General features: G+C 38.3%; 1 protein-coding gene across 7 annotated transcripts in view; it reads right to left on the reverse strand.

Moving 5' to 3' along the window:
* Positions 1–481: 481 nt before the first annotated feature.
* ASB3 (ankyrin repeat and SOCS box containing 3) overlaps positions 482–24,305 on the reverse strand; it is a 112,186-nt gene continuing 88,362 nt past the window's right edge. For all 7 annotated transcript variants that reach the window (XM_066267123.1, XM_066267126.1, XM_066267124.1 and 4 more), the window contains 2 exons: positions 21,423–21,556; positions 482–2,310 (listed from right to left, as the gene is read on the reverse strand). In XM_066267123.1, coding sequence (XP_066123220.1) covers positions 2,105–2,310; positions 21,423–21,556 — 340 coding nt within the window. In that variant the 3' untranslated portion in view covers positions 482–2,104. The remainder of the gene's footprint in view (positions 2,311–21,422; positions 21,557–24,305) is intronic.

Here is a 24,305-nt window from a genome sequence, read left to right on the forward strand (position 1 = left end):
TGATCACAGAAAGATATCCTATAACAGAAAGGATTTGCAGTAGATACACTTAAAGAATAACATTGGATCGAGGAAGGGTGAATGCATGGCCACTGTTATAGATGATTTGTGGACTGCTCTGGTAATAGGTACCACGATTATAGAACTATTGTATGGGGCTCTTCACTAGGCTCACCGTGACTTTAAACAGTATTAAAGCACCATTGTGCAGGTAAGGCAGACCTTAAGGGTCACATTAACTATATGTATCATTTTGATCAGAAACTGTAACTATCACTCACTCACCTTTACATGCTTTGAGATTAGATTTCTTACTGACTCCTTGCTATAGGTCATAAAACTCATAAATATTTTATTATAAAATTGTCTGAAAGATATACACAGTAAATAAAATCATTTGTTTTAATACCTAGGCTTCTAAATGTTTCTGAAATATTAATTTTCAAATCTTTAAGAATAAGAGCTCAATAACAAGTTATGGATAGTTGAATTTTTATTATATATTTGAACATGAACAAAAACACATGAAAAGACTCGCCCTCAAATGTAAACATTTTATGTACATTTGGCCCTAACAAAAAACTGGTTACGCTAAAAATCAGAGACTTAAGGGTTTAGAAAAATAAAGATTAGGACATTTTTTAAATACTACATAGTATATACATTCTTGGAATTTTATTAAGTTAAGTATCAGAATCTCCACCTAGTTTTCCATATCCAGCCTATTTTTGCCTGTATAACCACATTGAAACTGTCTCCACTCCACAGGCAGCAGTTATAGCTCTAATCAGCACTGAGTTCAGTCTGGACTTTTAACAACACCTCCACTGGTAGGGCCTCTGGACCTTAACAACGCCCCATCATTTGGTCTGACTTCATTGCTGCTTTTATCAGAAGCAAAGGACTATCCGAGATGGACCTGGCTGACCCACTCCCACCTATTTTAAGCCACAGAATACCAACAGGACAGCAGACTTGCCCTCCTTTGGACCCCCATCTCTAGTTATCTATCATGACAGTCATGTTTTCATAACCTTTCAAGGTTGGTCTCCCAGCGTCTTATCATAGCTCACCTGATCAGCATTTAGTCCTCTGAGTAGAGATTCAGACTAAGCAACTGTAAAACCAGTGAGGCAGTGTCTCATTAACCTAGGGCTCTGAGGTCTAAATGTCATGGTCTATTTGATTATCTAGATAATAAAAAAGAAAAACAGTCTAATATTAATAGAATTGGCAATCACTGCTTCATAGGATCAGAGCTGCCCTCTGATTTGGAGGCTGAATGGAGCTTGAGTGCTTGTATTTGATAGTAAGTGACTCAGGAACATACCTTCCTTCCCCTTTCAGTCTCCTGGTTAGTAGCCAAAGGTGACAAAGTGCTCATTTATCCCAGTACCAAGCTATTTTGTTTCCTTTTTTTTGCAACTAAGCATATCTTTGAGATTAGGTCTGTTCTTGCCTTTGCAAAAACAGTCTTTTTTAGCTAAAGAGCGTATCAAGGAAATGAAAAAAAAAAAGCAGCAAAATGATTAAATGATTCACTTTTCTATATTCTTAAAAAAAAAATTTCTCCCGAGTTCACCTGTGAGAAGCCAATGAATACCAATTCTCCATAGAAGTGACTGAGTTAAGAGACAACAATGGAATATAGGATAATTCATTTATAAACATAAGGGGTATTACACCCTAAATTAAATAACAATAAGAATAGAGCCAACCCCACAGTGTGCACACTTCCAGTGAAGTTTTATGCATTCCATTCTAAGCTCCTAGCCCTAGATAAATATACACTCATAGGTGGAAACAAGCTATGTTTAGCACCAGAAGCAGCATCACAGTTCGTTAACAGAAAAAAAGCAAAAAATGGTTAGGTAAATGAAGATCACAATGTAAAATGAACTGGTGATGAACTGTTATAAAGGCATGTAAGTGGGGTTTACAATATTTTAACTAGGAAGCCCCCAATTGCATTAAACTAATGACCCACCAAAAAACCTAAGCAACCACTCAAACAAAACACATCCCTTGTGACTATAAACTCATGAAGAATCTGTACTCCATGGCTCTCAGTCTCGGTGGTTTTCAAAGTGAGGTGTGAGCCATGTTAGGTAGCTTCGCTGACCTCTCCATCTTGAGTGGCTGCCAGCTCGGGAACATCATTCATCCTCAGAACTTCTGCATACATCAAGTAATTATGGAGGCTTCTGGGAAGTGGCAGCTGACAGATGAAACTGTCCGATCGTAGCTGGTCTGGTGTTAGACTGGACCGAATTTCCAAACGACAAAGGTGGGCCAGGGATGGAACAGTGGCTGGAGAGACAAACCAAACAAGGAAGATGAAAAATTCTTAAACATTAAGGTAAATGCTTTTCCCCCGTTTCTATGTAGTAAAAGAGAAGTGATGTGTTACTTAGACTTACTTTTAAAAGATGACTTGTTGTGCCGCAATGACCACAATAAACTTTGTTTTACGGCCTTCACCTGATTCCTTAGAATTTCAGTTGCTGGCCACACAAAGTCAACACACAGGGTCATATAAAAATAAATGTTCAAATTCTAAAAATATGACAATAACAGTTGGGGTTTAACAAATGGATGAGCTAACCTTAGAAATGATAGCTCAATGCAGCAAATGTTACATCCTTCTTCACTCTGTCTTTTTGTACATGGTGTCCAGACCTACCACATTAGTGAATAAATGTGTAGCCTACAAAAGTTTTCCTCCTCTTACCCGTGACACAGAATGAAGTTTTAAAACGGGCACAGAGAGAAAAATGCCCACCATGGTATATGCCCATACACTTCACATACATTTCTCTTTTTACTTCATTACCCTATGAGGTATATGTTACCTTGCTTTCATAGAGATAAGAAAACAGAGGTTTAAAAAGAGGTTTAAGTAACTTTTCAAAGGTCATACATCTAGTGTGTGGTAGAGCTAGGATTCAAACTCAAGTGCACCTGACCCCAAAGCATGTGTTTGTACACATGCACACACACTGAAACCACTGCTGCCAAAAGCTAAGTACCAATTAAAGGATAGTCCACACGCACTTATGGACTATGATAGTAGTCCCATTTTCCACGATGAAACGTGTTAACTCATGAAGTTAAGGTTCATGGAAAGTGAGAGTACTAAAAACAGGTAGTGGTTTTATGTGAATCAAATGTAACGCCTTTTATTAGTTCAAGAAATCTTGTATAAATCCCCCTGGAATGTAACAATGATTAACTGAGGAGGATCACAGCAACAAAGACAAATAGTATCAAAAGCCCAGCTGATACCAGATCAGCTAGAATGACTCCAAGTCTAGGGTTCCTTAAACTGTAACACCCCATAGGGCCTCAGACATACTAATTCTCTAACATCTTCAACATCTTCTAAACCACTGAAGTTAATCCATTATTTTACATTTTAGTTTAAGCATATTGGTTTAAGTTTAAGTTTAGGTTAGTTTAGTTTATTCAGAGTCTGGAAAACTCAAACCATAGTGTTTCAGAATGCCAAATAAGAAGAGCAAAAGAGCCTGACCAGGCGGTGCTGCAGTGAATACAGCATCGGCCTGGGACGCAGAGGACTCAGGTTCAAAACCCTGAGGTCACCAGCTTGACCGCGGGCTCATCCGTTTGAGCACAGGCTCACCAGCTGGAGCACAGGGTCACTGCTTGAGTGTAGGATCATAGACTTGACCCCATGGTCCAGGGGTAGTCAACCTTTTTATACCTACCACCCCCTTTTGTATCTGTTAGTAGTAAAATTTTCTAACCGCCCACCAGTTCCACAGTAATGGGATTTATAAAGTAGGGAAGTAACTTTAGTTTATAAAATTTATAAAGCAGACTTATAGCAAGTTAAAGCATATAATAATAATTACTTACCAAGTACTTTATGTCAGATTTTCGCTAAGTTTGGCAGAATAAATCTTTATAAAACAACTTACTATAGTTAAATCTTTTTATTTATACTTTGGTTGCTCTGCTACCGCTCACCATGAAAGCTGGAACGCCCACTAGTGGGCGGTAGGAACCAGGTTGACTGCCACTGCCATGGTTGCTGACTTGAGCCCACGGTCACTGGCTTAAGCAAGGGATCACTGGCTCAACTGGAGCTCCCCTCGCCCCCCCCCCCCCCCGTTCAAGGCACATATGAGAAAGCAATCAATGAACAACTAAGGTGCCACAACAAAGAATTGATGCTTCTCATATATCTCCCTTCCTGTCTGTCTTTCCCTATCTGTCCCTCTCTCGCTTAAAAAAATAAAAAGCAAAAGATTTATCTGATTTTGTACATAAAACTTGAGTCTAAGAAAAGATGAGTATTTTCTTAAACCATGAGTTATAGACTCCCCCATTATAAATAAGACCACAGCATCTATAATATGCAGCACTGTTTTCATATCCGTATCTTGTTTAAATTTTACCGTTCTGTGGACTTAAGAGAAGAATCATCATTCTCACTTCTAAGAAGGAAAACACAGGCAAAGGGAGCTCTGGAGGAATATTCAGGAATACATATGGAGAGCATACTCAAACTACAAAACCCCAGTTTCCCAAGAAGTAAGCGGGTTTAACTGCAACAAGTAGGTTGACTGTGTGCAACTACCGTATATTACATATAAGGAAGCCTTCTTATCCAATGAGTTCAGGAAGAGTATCTTGTCCTAATGTCACTGGGCATGCACAAATGTAATAAAAATTTTGGAATGAGCATAACTGATTTTTGGTAAGCACACAACTCAACTGGTAGGGTGTAATGCCAGTGGCCAAGGCCAGGCAGGTTCATACTGGATTTGGGCAGACACCATTTGGGAGAAACTGCAGAAGCCAGAAAGTGTAGGGCCATACCTGTTTATTGGAGGCTCGCAAGAACAGGTGAGCAAATAAACAACAAAAGGGAAAGAGATAATAAACAGAGGAAAACCTGCTATTTGCAGTAAGGGCAGGAAGCAAGGAAAACTGCACCTCACGTTTGTGGGAGAGCGATCTGGGAGAACCGCCGCCCAGGGGAAGCACCCACAGCCTTATACAGGCTGTGCACATGTGCCTCTGCCAGGTGCTCATGCACTAATCAAGCAAAGTGCTTGCAGCCAGTAAACCCACAAGCAAGGCTAACACAGCTGCCCCACATAGGGAAAAGAATATGTTGGCATCAGCTGCAAATACTGATCAAGCCATGGACACATTTGGATGAGACTGATAGAGGAACTGACAAGGCAAGTGTAATAATGCCTGTGGCCAAGGCCAGGCAGGTCCACCCGGGATTTGGGCAGATGATAGAGAAACTGCAGAGCCAAAAAGCTGGGGCCATTCCCATTTAATAGTCCCACAAGGGCAGATGCACAAACAGGCAGGGCAAAACCTCCTCTCAGGCAAATGAACAGCAAGAATGACCCCTCACAGTAGCGCACAGGCAACCACAATCCGCCATCTGCAACTCGCCCTGAGCACAACTACCCATAGCCTTACACAGACTATACACAAGTGGCACTACTAATCAAGCAGTGTTTGCAGCCGGTAAAACAGCAAGACAGCCTAACACAGCTGTTTTCCCAACAAGTGCATGGGTTAAAGTGAGGTTGATTAAGAGAATTTTTACTTATATTCAGTTGGAGTTTAATATGCATCTTATGCAACTGCTATCTCTTCATTCTGGACATTCCTGTTCATGTAGATCAGGGGTCCCTAAACTTTTTACACAGGGGGCCAGTTCACTGTCCCTCAGACCGTTGGAGGGCCGGACTATAAAAAAAACTATGAACAAATCCCCATGCACACTGCACATATCTTATTTTAAAGTAAAAAACAAAACGGGAACAAATACAATATTTAAAATAAAAAACAAGTAAATTTAAATCAACAAACTGACCAGTATTTCAATGGGAACTATGCTCCTCTCACTGACCACCAATGAAAGAGGTGCCCCTTCCGGAAGTGCTGCGAGGGCCGGATAAATGGCCTCAGGGGGCTGCATGTGGCCTGCGGGCCGTAGTTTGGGGACCCCTGATGTAGATACTGATTACACACCCAGAGTCCAGATAAAGGATGGCTGTACCACCTGGAGGAGAGCTGCTCCCTCGGGGAGAACGGGTCCTTAATGCTTTTCCAGCTTCTCCGACTTGACAGACCACGCTGACTTAGACCCTTCAGGCGGACTGAGGAGCATTCCCCCGGCTGCCCACACCCTTCTGCAGCGCTGACCAGCCTTTCCAGGTCCTCTGACTACACAGTAGCCCCATCTTCAAAGCTAAATAGATCACTTGCTTGTTTATGCTAATGTATGCGCTTAATCATTTGGGATCAAGCCAAACTGGACCAGTACACATTTGTTATGGGAAGCTTCAGTGACCAACCCATGTTGATACTATCAAGCAACAACATACCTGATCCAAGTGATCTGACTCCAAGTCTAAGGTTCTTTAAACTGTGAAAAGCCCGAAATAATTCTCTAACACCGCTGAAACTTTCAGAAGAACTTTCCATTTACTAATAATAATAAAAAGGAAAGAGTATAGTTATTCAGATACTGGTTCCATTAATTGATTAGTTGCGTCATTCTGACTCGCTCCCATAAACACAGTAGATCACCGGCCTGAACAATCAGACATTAAGAACCATATTCATTTGAACTGAGGAAGTCTTTCATCTGAAGAGTATTAACACAGTGCCATCTTAGTTTATTATGTAACCCATCAGCGCCATCTCAGTTTATTAGACCAGTGAATCTAAAGGTATTTTATAATCATATATGCAGTATTTCAAAGCATATAAAATTCTTATGAAAGTTTCAGTAATATATAGTATTTCCAGATGTGCTGCCACAAGGTTAAGAGAAGACCAGGCCATGCCCTGTATGAAAAAGCCCAGAAGCTGTTGGTAAAAGACTTTCATGAAAACCTGTTAAAACCAGATTTCAGCTTGTTAAATAAATCTCTCTTTTGCATTGCGGCACTGATCATAGCTTAGAAAATGATGTCAGAAACCATGCTACTTTTGGATATGGACAAGAGTGCGGTGGTTACCAGGGGAAGAAGAAGAGGGGGAGGGGAGCAGGGCAGGGGGGTAAAGAAAACAAAATAGAAGGTGACGGAGGACAATTTGACTTTGGGTGATAGGGATACAACAAAATCAAATGTCAAAATGATCTGGTATGCTTTCTCTGAATCTATGTACTCTGATTGATCAATGTCACCCTGTTAAAATTAATTGTCTAAATAAAATAAAACAAAGAAACCATGCTACTTTTAAGTTACTTTTCTTACCCATTTTCAATTTAGCAGGTTAAACTTGGTTTATCTATAGATCTACTATAAAAGCAGACAAGCAACTTTTCATTCTTACATAGAATTCTTCAATTTTGCTCATTTTACTGGATGTACTACTGACAGAACAATCCAAATAGGCTACTTGTTACAAGAAGTTTTGTTAAAGTCATAACAATGATCAAAACAAACTCAATTCTTAGTTCATTATGCTTCTTAATGTCAACCTTGCTATAGCATAGAATTAACTACATAGACATCACACATACCCACTCCCTATATTTTCCACAATCCTGCATCTCTAGCATGCCCTCACACAAATATTCAAATAATCTACATGCCTGAACTGTACACATATGGCTCCTCTGCATGGCTTTACATATCAAATGTATTCATTTGACTTCTGGGCTATCTACTGCAAATTATATTTTCATCATTAATATATTGTCTTTCTGTCTGGCTTCCACCCTCTTGTCCTCAACCTTTCTTTCTTTCTTTTTTTTTAAAAGATTTTGTTTATTGATTTTACAGAGAGGAGAGGTGGGTGGGAACAAATAGTTTCAACTCATTGTTGTTTCACTTAAGTTGTTCATTGATTGCTTGTCATATGTGTCTTGACCAGGCAAGCCTATGGTTTCAAACCAGAGACCTCAGTGCTCCAGGTCATTTCTTTATCCACTGTGCCATCATAGGCCAGGTCCAATCTTTCTTAATTTATTTATATAGTCTCTTTTTCCAACTGATTGCAACCAGAAACTCCAGATAAAATATAAAAAGCAACTACCTAAGGACTCTGAAAAATAAATAATAGACAGATGAGAGCAGGAAATCAGAAGCTAAAGAATGACCAGTAAAATAGCAATGAATAGAATAAAGGGAAAGAACACCATCCAGTAATGAGACCTGTGCTGAAGCTGAGGAGCCACTATTGACTAGTTGAGGAACACTGGCAAGTCATTTAAATTCTTTGACGTTCAGTCCCTCCTCTGTAAAGTGGGTGTGACACCTCTCTGCATTAAAAGGTTGGTTGTCTTGATAACATTATATGGAGTGAAATAAGTAAATCAGAAAAAAACTAAGAACTGCATGATTCCATACATAGGTGGGACATAAAAACGAGACTAAGAGACATGGACAAGAGTGTGGTGGTTACCAGAGGGAGGGGGGGAGGGAGGAGAAGGAGGGAGAGGGGGTAGGGGAGGGGCACAAAGAGAACCAGATAGAAAGTGACGGAAGACAATTTGACTTTGGGTGATGGGTATGCAACATAATCAAATGTCAAAATAACCTGGAGGTGTTTTCTATGAACATATGTACCTTGATTTATTAATGTCACCCCATTAAAATTAATAAAAAAATAATAAAAAGAGTCTTGATACTATAAAAAAAAAGGTTGGTTGTCAATGAGGTTTAAGTTAGAACACATTAACAAAAATACTTTATAAACTATAAAATATACAAATCCTAGACACCATCTAATCTAGTGATCTCCAAATGCTTTGACAGCACACCCAATTAATGGAAAGTCTTTAGGTACATAACCCCAATGTGTGAATGTTCATACACAAAAATATGTGTCTACTATTAATTAATACTATTTATGCTGCAAAACAAACAAAATTAAAATAAGCTAAAATAAGATATATATTAAATGACTTTATTTATTAAAGGTATAAAAAACTTTTGTGCTTTTGCTAAAAATACTAATTATCTTAAGAGCAAGGTGATTAAATAAGCTTTATTAATTTAAAGTCAGCAATTTAGCAATTCCAGATTTGGCTCTAGATTAGGCTTTTGATACTTGGTTTTATAAGTATCAAAAGAAGATATAGCTAAAAAAAATATCTTACAAAAACATATAGGTCCAAACAGAAGTATATCATGGCTTTGTTGAAATAATCAGGATACCATCCTATACCATCTACCAATTATACAAAAGTTTTTATCAAAATTTATCTGATATATTTCTATTTTTCCTGATATCATAAGCTTATAAGCAACTTAGAAGTTTAGAAGTTTATCTTTTTTATATTTTTATGAAAAGTATTCAAATCTCATGGAAATTCTCTCCAAGTATTTTAAATGTGTCAATATGAGAGTTTTTCTAGATGACACGCATTGTATTTGGCAAGAAAAAAAATAACAGTGGAAATATTTCCCAGTATCTGTTTCAAAATCATCTCCCCACAGCAGTTTCTTTCAGAAATCAGCTAAAATATCATCCTTACCTTAAATCAACAAAATTTTTAGAACATTATTTACTAGGGTTCATACTACTGATAGCTATTTACCACCAAGAAAAAAAAAAGATTTAAAAAATTAGAAGAGTTGTATTTTCAAAAAAAAAAAACATAATTCATCTTAAAGTTCAAGGACTCTTTTATATATTGTGTCACAAGATAATGAGCAAGGCTGTGTGTGTGTAAACAATAATCATGGTCACTCCCACCCATTATAAAGTACTACAAAGAGTCTAGTATATTGTAAAGGTCATGTTTTTAGAAAAGAATCCACAATTTTATTACTTAATGCAATTCTGGTTTCAACTCCTCTGGTTTCCTGTATTAGCCTATTAAGGATGAAATAAACTCATTTCATATTATCTTCATTTCCTTACATTTACCAAAATGTAAAGTCATTCTTTTTATTTTATTTTAACTTATTGGGTTTACATAGATTCTAATGGCCCCTCAAATACCTCCCCCTCCCCCATGTTCCCCACCACATCCCCCTTGCCCTCCTCCCCATAATGCCCTCCACCCGGTTTTGCTTTTCTGCTCTTATCCCATGCTATCATACCCTCTCCCTCCGGACCCATTGATCCCAACTCTGTCTCTATTCCGTTCCTCAGTTCATATTGTTCATTGGATTCCTCAAATGAGTGAGGTCATATGATATTTTTCTTTCTCTGCCTGGTTTATTTCACTTAACATAATAGTTTCCAGGTCCATCCATGTTGTCGCAAAAAGTAAGATTTCCTTCTTTTTCATGGCCCCATAGTATTAATAGTTCATTGTGTACATGTACCACTGCTTTTTAATTCCCTTGTCCATTCACAGATACTTGGGCTGTTTCCATATCTTGGCTATGGTAAAAAAACACTGCCATAAACATGGGAGTGCATTTCTCCTTTTGAATCACTGATGTGGTGTTCTTGGGATATATTCCTAAAAGTGGGATGGCTGGATCAAAAGGCAGTTCCATTTTTAATTTTTTGAGGAATCTCCATACTGTTTTCCACAGTGGCTGCACCAGTCTGCATTCCCACCAGCAGTGCAGGAGGGTTCCCCTTTCTCCACATCCTCACCAGCACTTATCTGTGTTGTTTTGTTGATGAGCGCCATTCTGACTGGTGTGAAGTGATATCTCACTGTGGTTTTAATTTGCATTTCTCTAATGATTAGCGATGTTGAACATTTTTTCATCAAGCACATTGGCCATCTGTATGTCCTCTTTGGAGAAGTGTCTATTCATTTCTTTTGCCCGTATTTTGATTGGGTTGTTTATCATCCTGGTGTTGAGTTTTACAAGCTCTTTATAAATTTTGGTTATTAACCCCTTATCAGACATATTGTAAAATATGTTCTCCCATTGAACGGTTTGCCTTTTTATTTTGTTCATATTGACTTTAGTTATGCAAAAGCTTATTAGTTTGATATAGTCCCATTTGTTTATCCTGTCCTTTTTTCCCTTGCAGGTGGAGATAAATCAGCAAATATATTGCTGCGAGTGACATCAGAGAGCTTACTGCCTATGTTTTCCTCTAGGATGCTTATGGTTTCACAACTTACATTTAAATCTTTTATCCACCCTGGCCAGTTCCAAGAAAAGTATGGCTCAGTGGTAGAGCGTCGGCCTGACGTGCAGGAGTCCCAGGTTCTATTCCCGGCCAGGGCGCACAGGAGAAGCGACCATCTGCTTCTCCACCCCTCCTCCTCTCCTTCCTCTCTGTCTCTCTCTTCCCCTCCCGCAGCCAAGGCTCCATTGGAGCAAAGATGGCCCGGGTACTGGGAATGGCTCTGTGGCCTCTGCCTCAGGTGCTAGAGTAGCTCTGGTCGCAACAGAGCGATGTCCCGGATGGGCAGAGCATCGCCCCCTGGTGGGCACGCCGGGTGGATCCCGGTTGGGCGCATGCGGGAGTCTGTCTGACTGCCTCCCCGTCTCCAGCTTCAGAAAAATACAAAAAAAAAAAAAAAGTGAGCTATACCAAACAGAAATATCCAAAAGGCAGTTGGGTACATGGGATTAGAACCAAGGAGAGAGGTCTTATTTAAAGAAATAGGCCAAAAAAATAAATAAATAAAAGAAAGAAAGAAAGAAAGAAATAGACCAGAAAAGCACTAAGCTACATTAACACAGTGGTACCTTGAGATACAAATTTAATTCATCTGTAACCAAGCTTGTAAGTCAGTCAACTCGTATATCAAACTGTCGATACTGGACCCGCACACCAATGCCCAATTAGCAGCAGCTTCCCGAATCACAACTTGTATCTTGGAATTTCACTCGGATCTTGAACAAAAATACAGACCGAGTCGCAGCTTGTATCTCAAAAAAAAAAAAATTGTATGTTGGTCTGTTCGTATCTCAAGGTACCACTGTACCTTTAAGAAAGGCTGTTGCAAATCTTCAGCCAAAATAAAATCCTTTCAAGAGATGATGTCTATTATCTTATACAAGCACTACCTGGTGCCTAATTAAACAAGAAGCCCTTGGTGGATTCAGTCTCTTGCAGGGTAATGTACTCATGCACAATTTTTACCTTCATCTGGACTAACATGTTGTATATTAAAGTATTCAGAGTAAACTCTCATGTATCTTTGCTCCCTCTTTTGACTTTTTGTTCACAAGTCCTCTGTCCCATACTCTTAACTGTTCTATATAGATAATTGTTCTCTACTGCTCCAGATACATAATTAGTAAAAGTAGCTGCAATTCTCAACATTAAGAATTGTATGCAAGTGAGTTTTACAACATTATTTTAAGAATTCCATACTAGAAGACTCTAGGTTATTTTTTACTTCAACAGAAACCTCTCTAACAGTTCGAATACACCTCAGTTCAAGAGCCTATTTTCCTGAATCTGAATGTCTGTTTTTGATTGAGAAAGTTTAAACATACTTTTCCAAGAAATAAGACATTTCTACATATGCATAAGTTCACTTGTTAAAAGCCTACTTGGCCCTAGCCGGTTGGCTCAGCAGTAGAGCATCAGCCCAGTGTGTGGAAGTCCCGTGTTCGATTCCCGGCCAGGGCACAGAGGAGAAGCGCCCATCTGCTTCTCCACACTTCCCCCTCTCCTTTCTCTCTCTCTCTTTCTTTTCCTCTCCCACAGCCAAGGTTCCATTGGAGCAAAAGTTGGCCCAGGTGCTAATGATGGCTCCGTGGTCTCCGCCTCAGGCGTTAGAATGACTCCAGTTGCAACGGAGCAATGGCCCAGATGGGCAGAGCATCGCCCCCTAATGGGTATGCCAGGTGGATCCCGGTCAGGCACATGTGGGAGTCTGTCTGCCTGCCTCCCCATTCTCACTTCAGAAAAATACAAAAAAAAAAGCCTATTCAACATGTTTTATGCAGAGTTACACTGTTACATTTAATGTAAAAATAGCAGTGAAGAAATAATTTTCTTAAAACATATAATTTAGTTAACAAAATGTAGTTAAAGTAAAATAAATCTGAATGTTTTGCATATATTATGTATGGTATGTTTAGTTTAAACTAATTTCCTTATGTAAAATCTTTAACGGTATGCTCTTTAATTTTTAATTAGCTTAAGAACTTTTTTTTTTTTTTTTTAATAAATTTTTATTAATGGTAATGGGATGACATTAATAAATCAGGGTACATATATTCAAAGAAAACATGTCTAGGTTATTTTGTCATCAAATTATGTTGCACACCCCTCGCCCAAAGTCAGATTGTCCTCCGTCACCCTCTATCTAGTTCTCTGTGCCCCTCCCCCTCCCCCTAACTCTCCCTCCCTCCCTCCCATGTCCTCCCTCCCCCCCCACCCTTGGTAACCACCACACTCTTGTCCATGTCTCTTAGTCTCATTTTTATGTTCCACCAATGTATGGAATCATGTAGTTCTTGTTTTTTTCTGATTTGCTTATTTCACTCCTTATAATGTTATCAAGATCCCACCATTTTGCTGTAAATGATCTGATGTCATCATTTCTTATGGCTGAGTAGTATTCCATAGTGTATATGTGCCACATCTTCTTTATCCAGTCTTCTATTCAAGGGCTTTTTGGTTGTTTCCATGTCTTGGCCACTGTGAACAGTGCTGCAATGAACATGGGGCTACATGTGTCTTCACGTATCAATGTTTCTGAGGTTTTGGGGTATATACCCAGTAGAGGGATTGCTGAGTCATAAGGTAGTTCTATTTGCAGTTTTTTGAGGAACCACCATACTTTCCTCCATAATGGTTGTACTACTTTACAGTCCCACCAACAGTGAATGAGGGTTCCTTTTTCTCCACAGCCTCTCCAACATTTGCTATTACCCGTCTTGTTGATAATAGCTAATCTAACAGGAATGAGGTGGTATCTCATTGTAGTTTTGATTTGCATTTCTCTAATAACTAATGAAGCTAAGCATCTTTTCATATATCTGTTGGCCATTTGTATCTCTTCCTGGGAGAAGTGTCTGTTCATGTCCTCTTCCCATTTTTTTATTGGATTGTTTGTTTGTTTGTTGTTGAGTTTTATGAGTTCTTTGTAAATTTTGGATATTAGGCCCTTATCTGAGCTGTCGTTTGAAAATATCAGTTCCCATATAGTTGGCTGTCTGTTTATTTTGATATCAGTTTCTCTTGCTGAGCAAAAACTTTTAATTCTGATGTAGTCCCATTCATTTATCTTTGCCTTCACTTCTCTTGCCATTGGAGTCAAGTTCATAAAATGTTCTTTAAAGCCCAGGTCCATGAGTTTAGTACCTATGTCTTCTTCTATGTACTTTATTGTTTCAGGTCTTATATTTAGGTCTTTGATCCATTTTGAATTAATTTTAGTACACGGGGACAGGCTGTAGTCGAGTTTCATTCTTTTGCATGTGGCTTTCCAGTTTTCCCAACACCATTTGTTGAAGAGGTTTTCTTTTCTCCATTGTGTGTTGTTGGCCCCTTTATCAAAGATTATTTGACCATATATATGTGGTTTTATTTCTGGGCTTTCTATTCTGTTCCATTGGTCTGAGTGTCTATTTTTCTGCCAATACCATACTGTTTTGATTATCGTGGCCCTATAATATAGTTTGAAGTCAGGTATTGTAATGCCCCCAGCTTCATTCTTTTTCCTTAGGATTGTTTTGGCTATTCGGGGTTTTTTATAGTTCCATATAAATCTGATGATTTTTTGTTCCATTTCTTTAAAAAATCTCATAGGGATTTTGATGGGAATTGCATTAAATTTGTATATTGCTTTGGGTAATATGGCCATTTTGATTATATTTATTCTTCCTATCCAGGAACAAGGAATATTTTTCCATCTCATTGTATCTTTTTCGATTTCCCTTAACAATGCTTTGTAATTTTCATTATATAGGTCCTTTACGTTCTTTGTTATGTTTATTCCTACGTATTTTATTTATTTTGTTGCAATCGTGAAGGGGATTATTTTTTTGAGTTCGTTTTCTAATATTTCATTGTTGGCATATAGAAAGGCTATGGACTTTTGTATGTTAATTTTGTATCCTGCGACCTTACTGTATTGGTTTATTGTTTCTAATAATCTTTTTGTGGAGTCCTTCGGGTTTTCGATGTATAGGATCATATCATCAGCAAAAAGTGATAGCTTTACTTCTTCTTTTCCGATATGGATGCCTTTTATTTCTTTGTCTTGTCTGATTGCTCTGGCCAGAACTTCTAGCACCACGTTGAATAAGAGTGGAGAGAGTGGACAACCCTGTCTTGTTCCTGATTTAAGGTAGAAAGTCCTCAGTTTTATGCCGTTTAATAGGATGTTGGCTGATGGTTTATCATATATGGCCTTTATCATGTTGAGATATTTTCCGTCTATACCCATTTTGTTGAGAGTCTTAAACATAAAATTGTGTTGTATTTTATCAAAAGCCTTTTCTGCATCTATTGATAAGATCATGTGGTTTTTGTTCTTTGTTTTGTTGATATGGTGTATTACGTTAACCGTTTTGCGTATGTTGAACCATCCTTGAGATTCTGGGATGAATCCCACTTGATCATGATGTATTATTTTTTTAATATGTTGTTGTATTCGGTTTGCCAGTATTTTGTTTAGTATTTTAGCATCTGTATTCATTAGAGATATTGGTCTGTAGTTTTCTTTCTTTGTGCCATCCTTGCCAGGTTTTGGTATGAGGGTTATGTTGGCTTCATAAAATGTGTTTGGAAGTATTGCTTCTTCTTCAATTTTTTGGAAGACTTTGAGTAGAATAGGAACCAAGTCTTCTTTGAATGTTTGATAGAATTCACTAGTATAACCGTCTGGGCCTGGACTTTTATTTTTGGGGAGGTTTTTAATAGTTTTTTCTATTTCCTCCCTGCTGATTGGTCTGTTTAGGCTTTCTGCTTCTTCATGACTCAGTCTAGGAAGGTTGTATTGTTCTAGGAATTTATCCATTTCTTCTAGATTGTTGTATTTGGTGGCATATAATTTTTCATAGTATTCTACAATAATTCTTTGTATTTCTATGATGTCTGTGGTGATCTCTCCTCTTTCATTTTGGATTTTATTTATTTGAGTCCTGTGTCTTTATTCCTTGGTGAGTCTTGCTAAGGGTTTGTCAATTTTGTTGATCTTTTCAAAGAACCAGCTCCTTGTTTTATTGATTTTTTCTATAGTTTTTCTGTTCTCTATTTCATTTATTTCTGCTCTGATTTTTATTATCTCCTTTCTTCGGCTGGTTTTGGGTTGTCTTTGTTCTTCTTTTTCTAGTTCCTTAAGGTGTGAAGTTAAGTGGTTTACTTCGGCTCTCTCTTGTTTGTTCATATAGGCCTGAAGTGATATGAACTTTCCTCTTATTACTGCTTTTGCTGCGTCCCAGAGATTCTGATATGTCGTATTTTCATTTTCATTTGTCTGTATATATCTTTTGATTTCTGCACTTATTTCTTCTTTGACCCATTCATTTTTTAGAAGTATGTTGTTTAGTTTCCACATTTTTGTGGGTTTTTCCCCCTCTTTTTTGCAGTTAAATTCTAGTTTCAAGGCTTTATGATCAGAAAATATGCTTGGTACAATTTCAATTTTTCTAAATTTGCTGATATTGTCTTTGTGGCCCAACATATGGTCAATTCTTGAGAATGTTCCATGTACACTAGAGAAAAATGTATACTCTGTCGCTTTGGGATGAAGTGTCCTGTAGATGTCTATCATATCCAGGTGTTCTAGTATTTCGTTTAAGGCCACTATATCTTTATTGATTCTCTGTTTGGATGACCGATCTAGAGCCGTCATCGGTGTATTGAGGTCTCCAAGTATGATTGTATTTTTGTTAGTTTTTGTTTTAAGGTCAATAAGTAGCTGTCTTATATATTTTGGTGCTCCTTGGTTTGGTGCATATATATTAAGGATTGTTATGTCTTCTTGATTCAACTTCCCCTTAATCATTATGAAATGACCATTTTTGTCTCTGAGTACTTTTTCTGTCTTGTAGTCAGCATTATTAGATATGAGTATTGCTACACCTGCTTTTTTTTGGGTGTTGTTTGCTTGGAGTATTGTTTTCCAGCCTTTCACTTTGAATTTGTTTTTATCCTTGTTGCTTAGATGTGTTTCTTGTAGGCAGCATATAGTTGGATTTTCTTTTTTAATCCATTCTGCTACTCTGTGTCTTTTTATTGGTAAGTTTAATCCATTTACATTTAGTGTAATTATTGATACTTGTGGGTTCCCTACTGCCATTTTATAAATTGCTTTCTGTTAGTTTTGTATCTAGTTTGATTCTTCTCTTTTGTTTTTCTATCATTTGTTTTTGTTTGTTTGTGTTCCATACTTCTTTCCTCTGTTGCTACCTTTTTTAAGTCAAGTGTTTTTGTGGTGGTTTTTTTAAGGGTGGTTACCATTAAGTAATGAAAAGGGTACCTACCATAATCATTGTAGTACCCTATCTTATAAGTATTTCTGCACTTCATCATCCTTTGCTACTGTTAATCTCCATCCTCTCCCCCCTTTTTTTCCTTTGTTGTCACAGTTTAAGTTTGGTTTTATTGTGTTCTTGGTGGAGCTGTTACTTGTGGTGTTGTTTTCTTTTGTTCTTTGAATCTGGTTGGAAAACCCCCCTTAGTATTTCCTGGAGTGGGGGCTTTCTGTTGATAAATTCTCTCATCTTTTCTGTATTTGTGAATGTTTTTATATCTCCTTCATACTTGAAGGATAGCTTTGATGGGTATAGTATTCTTGGCTGAAAGTTCCTCTCTTTCAGGGCTTTAAATATTGGGGTCCACTCTCTTCTAGCTTGTAGAGTTTCTGCTGAGAAATCTGATGATAATCTAATAGGCCTTCCTTTATATGTTGTACTCTTCTTTTCCCTGGCTGCCTTGAGAATTTTTTCTTTGTCATTGGTTTGTGTCATCTTTATTATGATGTGCCTTGGAGTGGGTTTGTTGGGGTTAAGAAAACTTGGTGTTCTGTTTGCTTCTTGAATTTGAGGCTTTAGTTCCTTCCACAGGCTTGGGAAGTTCTCGTCTATTATTTGTTTGAGTATATTCTCCATTCCATTTTCTTTCTCTTCTCCCTCTGATATACCTATTATTCTTATGTTATTCTTTCTGATGGAGTCAGACAATTCCTGTAGGGCTTTCTCGTTTTTTATTATTTTTGAGTCTCTTTCTTCTTCTCTCTGTTGTGCCTCAAGTTGTTTGTCTTCTATTTCACTAATCCTATCTTCAATCTGGGCTGTTCTGTTAGCTAAGCTTGTTACCTCGTTTTTCAGCTCGTGAATTGAGTTTTTCATTTCTGTTTGATTTGTTTTTATAGTTTCAATTTCCTTGGTAATATATTCTTTGTGTTCATTGAGTTGTTTTCTGATCTCCCTATATTGCCTTTCTGTGTTTTCTTGTATATCTCTGAGTATTTTTAAGATTTCTATTTTAAATTCTCTGTCATTTAGCTCCAAGGCTTCCAATATGTTAAGTCTTTTCTCCATAGATTTTTCCACATCTATTTGTGTTACCTCTCTTTCTTTTGTATCCATAATATTCGATTTCCTCTTTCTTATCGGCATCTGAGGGTAGTCTTATTGATAGCACTAATTAGAATTAATAAAGAGTAAAAAGAAAAAAAAAAAAAAAAAAAAAAAAGGGTTAAACACCCCACAAAAAAAAACAGTAATAATTTATTATTTCCCCCTTTTTTTCTCTCTTCTCTTTTCCTCCTCTCCCCTCCTCAGGGAAATATCGTGCCTATAATGGAGGGCCTGATTTGGGGTGAAGAGTTCAAAGGGCAAAAAAAGGGAGTAGGGACCTACTAAATGCAAAAAAAAAAAAGAAGAAAATCTTAGACAAGCATAAGATGATTTGCTTGTAAGTGATGGTCAACTAAGAGATATAATGAGAGAGATAAGAGGGAACCAGAAAAAAGGACCAAAAAAGAATAATAAAGAAGAAAAATAAAAATAATAAGTAAAAATCTGTTGTATTAAGTGGAGCGAAGACTAAATACAATGGAGACCTTGGGTTGGGAGGACCCAAAATGCCACAAAAATAAACAAACAAGAGAAAAAAAAATAAAAACAAAAGCAAAAAAGAGAAATAAATCCAAAAAAAAGCCTTGAGTCCCAAATTAACTAATTTGTTCGTGATTGAGGATTATATGGGAGGAAAGTAAAATGAGAAAAGAAAAAACGAATAGAAAGGAAAAAATAAGAAAAAGAGAAAAACGAAGGAAGAAATAAAATAGGAGGAGAAAAAAAACAAAATAAAGCAAGACAAAAAAAAAAACAAAAGAAGAGAGAGTGAGAGTTAAGTGTTTTGGAGTATAACCTTAAAGGAGGGTGAGGATAAAGAAGAAAAATAAAATGCAACACTCATGGGTAGTGTAGTTCAAGAAAGGGGAAGCATAAGATGGGAAGAGAATAGAAGGACCGAGGTGGAGGAAATAAAGGCAAAAAGATAGAAGAAACAAACAACAACAACAAAAAAAAATTAGTGGATCAAGTTGTAAAGTCTGTGGGTTTTTCTTGATTTTGAGAGGTTAACTTCTTCCTTTTTCTTTTCTCTCCCTCTTCCTAGTCGGTGACTCTGTACCCCAGGCTCTGCCCCTGTGTCACTCTTGGTAGGGATTTGCAGTTGATGGGATTCTATGGCTATGTCATATAATTGGCTTTAGTCTTGCTGGAAGTAAAGGCTTGTTGGCGTTTGCAGGGTCCAACGATGAGAGAGTTTGCTTTCCTGGATTCTCTCTCCTAGTCCCCCCTTTCTGAATTAGCAGCCTGGTGATCCAGCTATAAGGCTGCAACTGCTTCTGCCTGGGGAGTAAGAGGCTCAAAGAGCTGGGAAATCCCCACTCTATCCCCACTCAGTGCAAGGCTTTGGGAAAGGCTCTGACAGTCAGGGCCTCCAGTGTAATCAGGCGGGGGTGGGAGTCAATTGTTGTCAAGGTGACTGTTCAGCGCCTATCATTTAGTTGGACCTCTCAACCCAGGCTTTCCACACTTTGTAGCCTGTTTTTGCAGGGAAGAAGAGGCACTAGTCTCTGCTTATGACTAGTGTAGTATAGACCTTATTATCTGCCAAGTCCTTCTTGTTAGCGTTTATCCCTGAATATGGAGGCTCTATCAATCAGAAGTTGCCCCCGCCCCTTTAGCGAGAGGCACTAAAAAATATCACGCCTCTTGTCTTGGATCGCTGAACTGAGAGAGATCTTATCAATTAGAACCGAGGGTGCGCAGATTTTATGGGTTAAGCTAATTTCAGTGATTGGGTCGCAGCTGTGTTTCTGAAGGTGTTTTAGGCTGCCTGCGCGCGCCCCTCCCCCAACGCTTGATTGTTAGCTTGAATGGCTGGGTGAGGTGCCCCGCCCACGGAGAGAATCTCCCAAGCCTCTCCCGCTCGCCCCGCCGCTGGCGGCTGGACGGCACCAGGCGCAGGATAATGGAGCCCCCTGGGTGTGCGGGCCAGTAGGGCTCCCTGGGCGCGTGGAATGCCCAAGGCACGCGCGCGAATGTGGCGCTCCGGGCACCGGTGGCCGGCGACCCCCACTCGCAGTGTGCGGGCTGCTGGGAACGTCAGCAGTGCTCAACCGGACCGGGCGCGCGCGCGCGCGGCGGGTCGTGGCGGCCGCTCGCGGTGCCGGTGGCGGTTCACGGGGGTTCTCGGCAGCTCGCGGTCGGCGGCTCGCGGCGGCTTGCGGTTCCCAAGTATATGGGCTGACTCACCGCAGGCGCACTCCCTGGCGGCTTGAATGAGCGTCGCTGTGGTAGCTTCCTCCACACCCTCGTCTCTCAGATTCAAGTGATAACAGTCCTTTTGCTTTCAGTTTGTGTGGAACTCCGGAATGCTCCGAGGATAAATTTTTCTGTTTCTAGTTGATAAATTTGTTGTGATTTAGGGGAGAGCTGTCGGACGCGCTTCTCACGGCGCCATTTCCGTGACGTCACTCTGAAGAACTTTTTAATAAATGAGAGTAAACTGAAAATTTGTTTTAAAAGTCATACAAAATATCAATCAATTCACAGAATTTTCACCCAGTTCACCTCCATAGTTATATTACACCAACACATCAGCATGCACTCAGTAAGGACAGGTTGAATGGCAATACTTTCTTTTAATGATAAAATATTTGAGAGAGAACACAAATACAAATACACCCTGGAAAGAAAGTTAAGTTCGCATTTTTCTGACAAACTAAATATTCACAAACTAACAATATTTTTAGGACTCACTTTTGTTTACCTAATCCTTACTAAAAATAAAAAGACATCATTAAATTAAAATATCAGTAAATACCTCCTTTTCTTTATATGCTCCTTAGGCTGATCTTCTAAAATCAGATGTGACTTTTGCTGAAGGAAATTACTATGATCTCCCCTCCAAGTCCCATCCTTTCTCCACATAAATAAAATGGAAATGATGCCCCCTTTAATATGTTCTCCAATAACTCTTATTACTTAAAATTACAACAAAGCTAGAGAAGGAAGTAAAGAAAAAGTCGTGAAGTGTGTTTTAAAATGGTACTTTCTTACCAATATATTGCTGTAGAGCCCGAGAGGAGTTTGAGGCACGATCAGAGAGTAATTTTTCAACCGTGCGAGGAAGCCTCCTCCAATTAGTGAACTCCAAAGTGAAGATAAGGGTGTCATCACTGACTGAGTCAATCCTGTATTAGCAAGAGGTTAACACACCATTAGACACAAAAGACATCAAGGATTTATCCTGAAAACAAACACCACATACCTATTCTTACATCTTAACACAGAAGGCAGACAGAAAACTGGGGCATAGGAAATACTTGTGTAACTGGAAGCAAGTGCAGGGGATATGAATAATCATCTACAGGTTCCTACAGAAAACTGAATTGATTCCGTGTGCCACTGTCCAAGAGATGACAAGAGGAGTCTATAGTCTTGTAAATGTAAAGCTAGCATTCCCCAGCAGCAGCGTCAAGAAAAGACAGAGGCAGCAGCAGGGTCATCAGCAGATTTGTCATTATCTCTTCCCAACTAAACCTTCTTGCTTTAACAGTCCTAAAAGGATAAAGCCCAAACATCCAAACCCATCCCTAAACTAAGCAGAAGGGAGAGATGGCTTGTTTCTGCCCAATCCCAGGGATGTACAACAGTTCTCCTCTAAGAACCTTCTGCATTATAGACTCAGCTCTTAAGGATGTACCAGCTTCGTCTCTAAGAAGTGAAAGGTGTTCAAAACAAACAATTCCGCCTTCTATTTATACAAAATAATTTCAGATGTCCTTCCAACCTATCCTAAAGAAACTTTTCCAAATTTTACAAGCACTTGAATCCTCATGGAAAGAGCACTGGTCTAAGAAAAGTTCTGGTTTCCAATAAATACTACCTATACTACTGACAAACATATTGCTGAAATTCTTTAAGCCCTTGATCCTGGTCCTCTAAAAAGAGAATAATACTTAAGCTGCCTATTTCAGGGGACTAATTGTGAAAATAATTCGAGCAAATATAGTAAACATACTTTTAAAACTATAAAACGGTATGTAAATGTCTGAGAGTATTTGAACTGGTTTGAAATTTTCAGTAGGCCTGAAATTTAGTACTCATGTAAATATTCCCCTACCCTCACAGTGTTTGAAGAGAAAATGATTGGGGCCTCTAGTGATTACTTCAAAAACAGAAATTCTTTTTAAGGTCTTTTTAAAAATTTGTTTGTTTTCTGAACACATTATTGAATAAGGACTAAAGAAAAGGGAACAATAGAAGGAAGAAAAAGAAACTGATTAATACTCTAAACTTGTCATCTCAAAGACAACTTACTTTTTTGTAATTCAGAGTCAAAGTATCCTTGAAATGACTGATTAGAATATGAAAATTCCTTTCCAAATTCTTAACTCTCTAATATGCAAACTTCTATATAACAAAAAACTTAGTGTTTCACAGAAGTCTTGGGGAAACATTTTACTTCTCAAGAAGCTTTCAATAAAATCACAACTTATCAGGAAATACTGAAAACAAATGAAACGATAAAGTGTATTCATCAAAAGATATTTGGTTATTCTTCCTTATTTCTTTTTTTAATGACTTCACTTTTTCTGCAGTAATGCACTTTAAATCTCACTAGAACAAAACACAGTCATTTTTATTCAGTAATCTAACCACATACACAAAAAACAAATCTGTTTACACAGCTTTAAATAATATCACTAATTTTACCAATGCTGATAATGCTACTAAAAATGTACTGTTACTGTACTACACTGATAAGTATGTCATACAAAGCAGCTGTATAATCATAAATGAGCAACAGTTAATCAACTAAATGCACAGATGACATCTGCTTTCTATTACTTACAACATTCAGTTGGGGGCACCTAGTCTTTCATTTAAAGTTGAAAAAAATTTCAACTCTGTAGATTATATTGTGATAGGCAATTATTTAGCCAGATACATTTTTATAGAACGTTTAAGACATAAATACCCAGAAAAGACATTTATAATTTACATGACAAAGATTAAGAAACAGACTTACATGTGACAGAAATAAGATATAACCAAAATCCACTTTAACAGTATATTGGAATTTTATGAGCAAATTTTTCTTATAACAGCTCAGTGAGTGTAAATTTGATCAAAGAAAGCAAAATATTTATCATATTCAGTGTAAACACTGGCTTTACTCATTCAATAAAAAATCAGTGAACAAAAATTTGACGCCGTTAAGCATTCTTGTTAGAGTGAAATTTTCTAATACGTTTTTTCTAATGAATATAAAGTTACTTGAGTACCCTCTCTGAGAAAATCACAAGCTGCAAGTTTTATAATTTATTTTAAAATAATTTGTAGTTGACTGTTTCTTAATGTTAGATTCAGGGAGTACTGGGGCTGCCAAAGAATGCAACTATTGAAGGAACAAGGAGTGCTGCAAAGAGTGTAACTATTGAAGGAACAGTAAGTGCTGATATGGCTTCTGTGAGGCTGGGAACAAAGAAGGTCAGAGACCCTTATCAGAAGTTTAGGTTTGAAATTCGCCACTAAGCTAAAACCGGCCCCTATTGCTCTGCTGCGTGCGACCTCCCTAGCGAATAGCTAACTGCCACATCTGCTTCTGTATTATGCTTGCTCACTTAGGATATGTAAGGGCCTGGCTGTAAGCTCCAGGTGCGGCTTCCGTTTGCAGCTCCTTGTGGGCATGGTGTCTCCGGACATCTTGGGAGTTTGCCCCTGCGCAGGTTAAACTGGCCAATAAAGTAACATCTTAACTCCTGAAAGTCTCTGACGTTTGTTCTCATACCCGGTGGATGCTACACTTAACTCTATCCTAACCTATCCAAGAAATATAGCTCACACTATATATAGTGGCTTGTTACCACAAAAATTTTCAAATGGGCTATTTCACATTGGGGGAGGGAGGCCTCTACGAGAACTAGGACAGGAAAG

The sequence above is a fragment of the Saccopteryx bilineata genome, chromosome 3, assembly GCF_036850765.1.
Source record: "Saccopteryx bilineata isolate mSacBil1 chromosome 3, mSacBil1_pri_phased_curated, whole genome shotgun sequence".
In the NCBI taxonomy this organism is placed as follows: Eukaryota; Metazoa; Chordata; class Mammalia; order Chiroptera; family Emballonuridae; genus Saccopteryx; species Saccopteryx bilineata.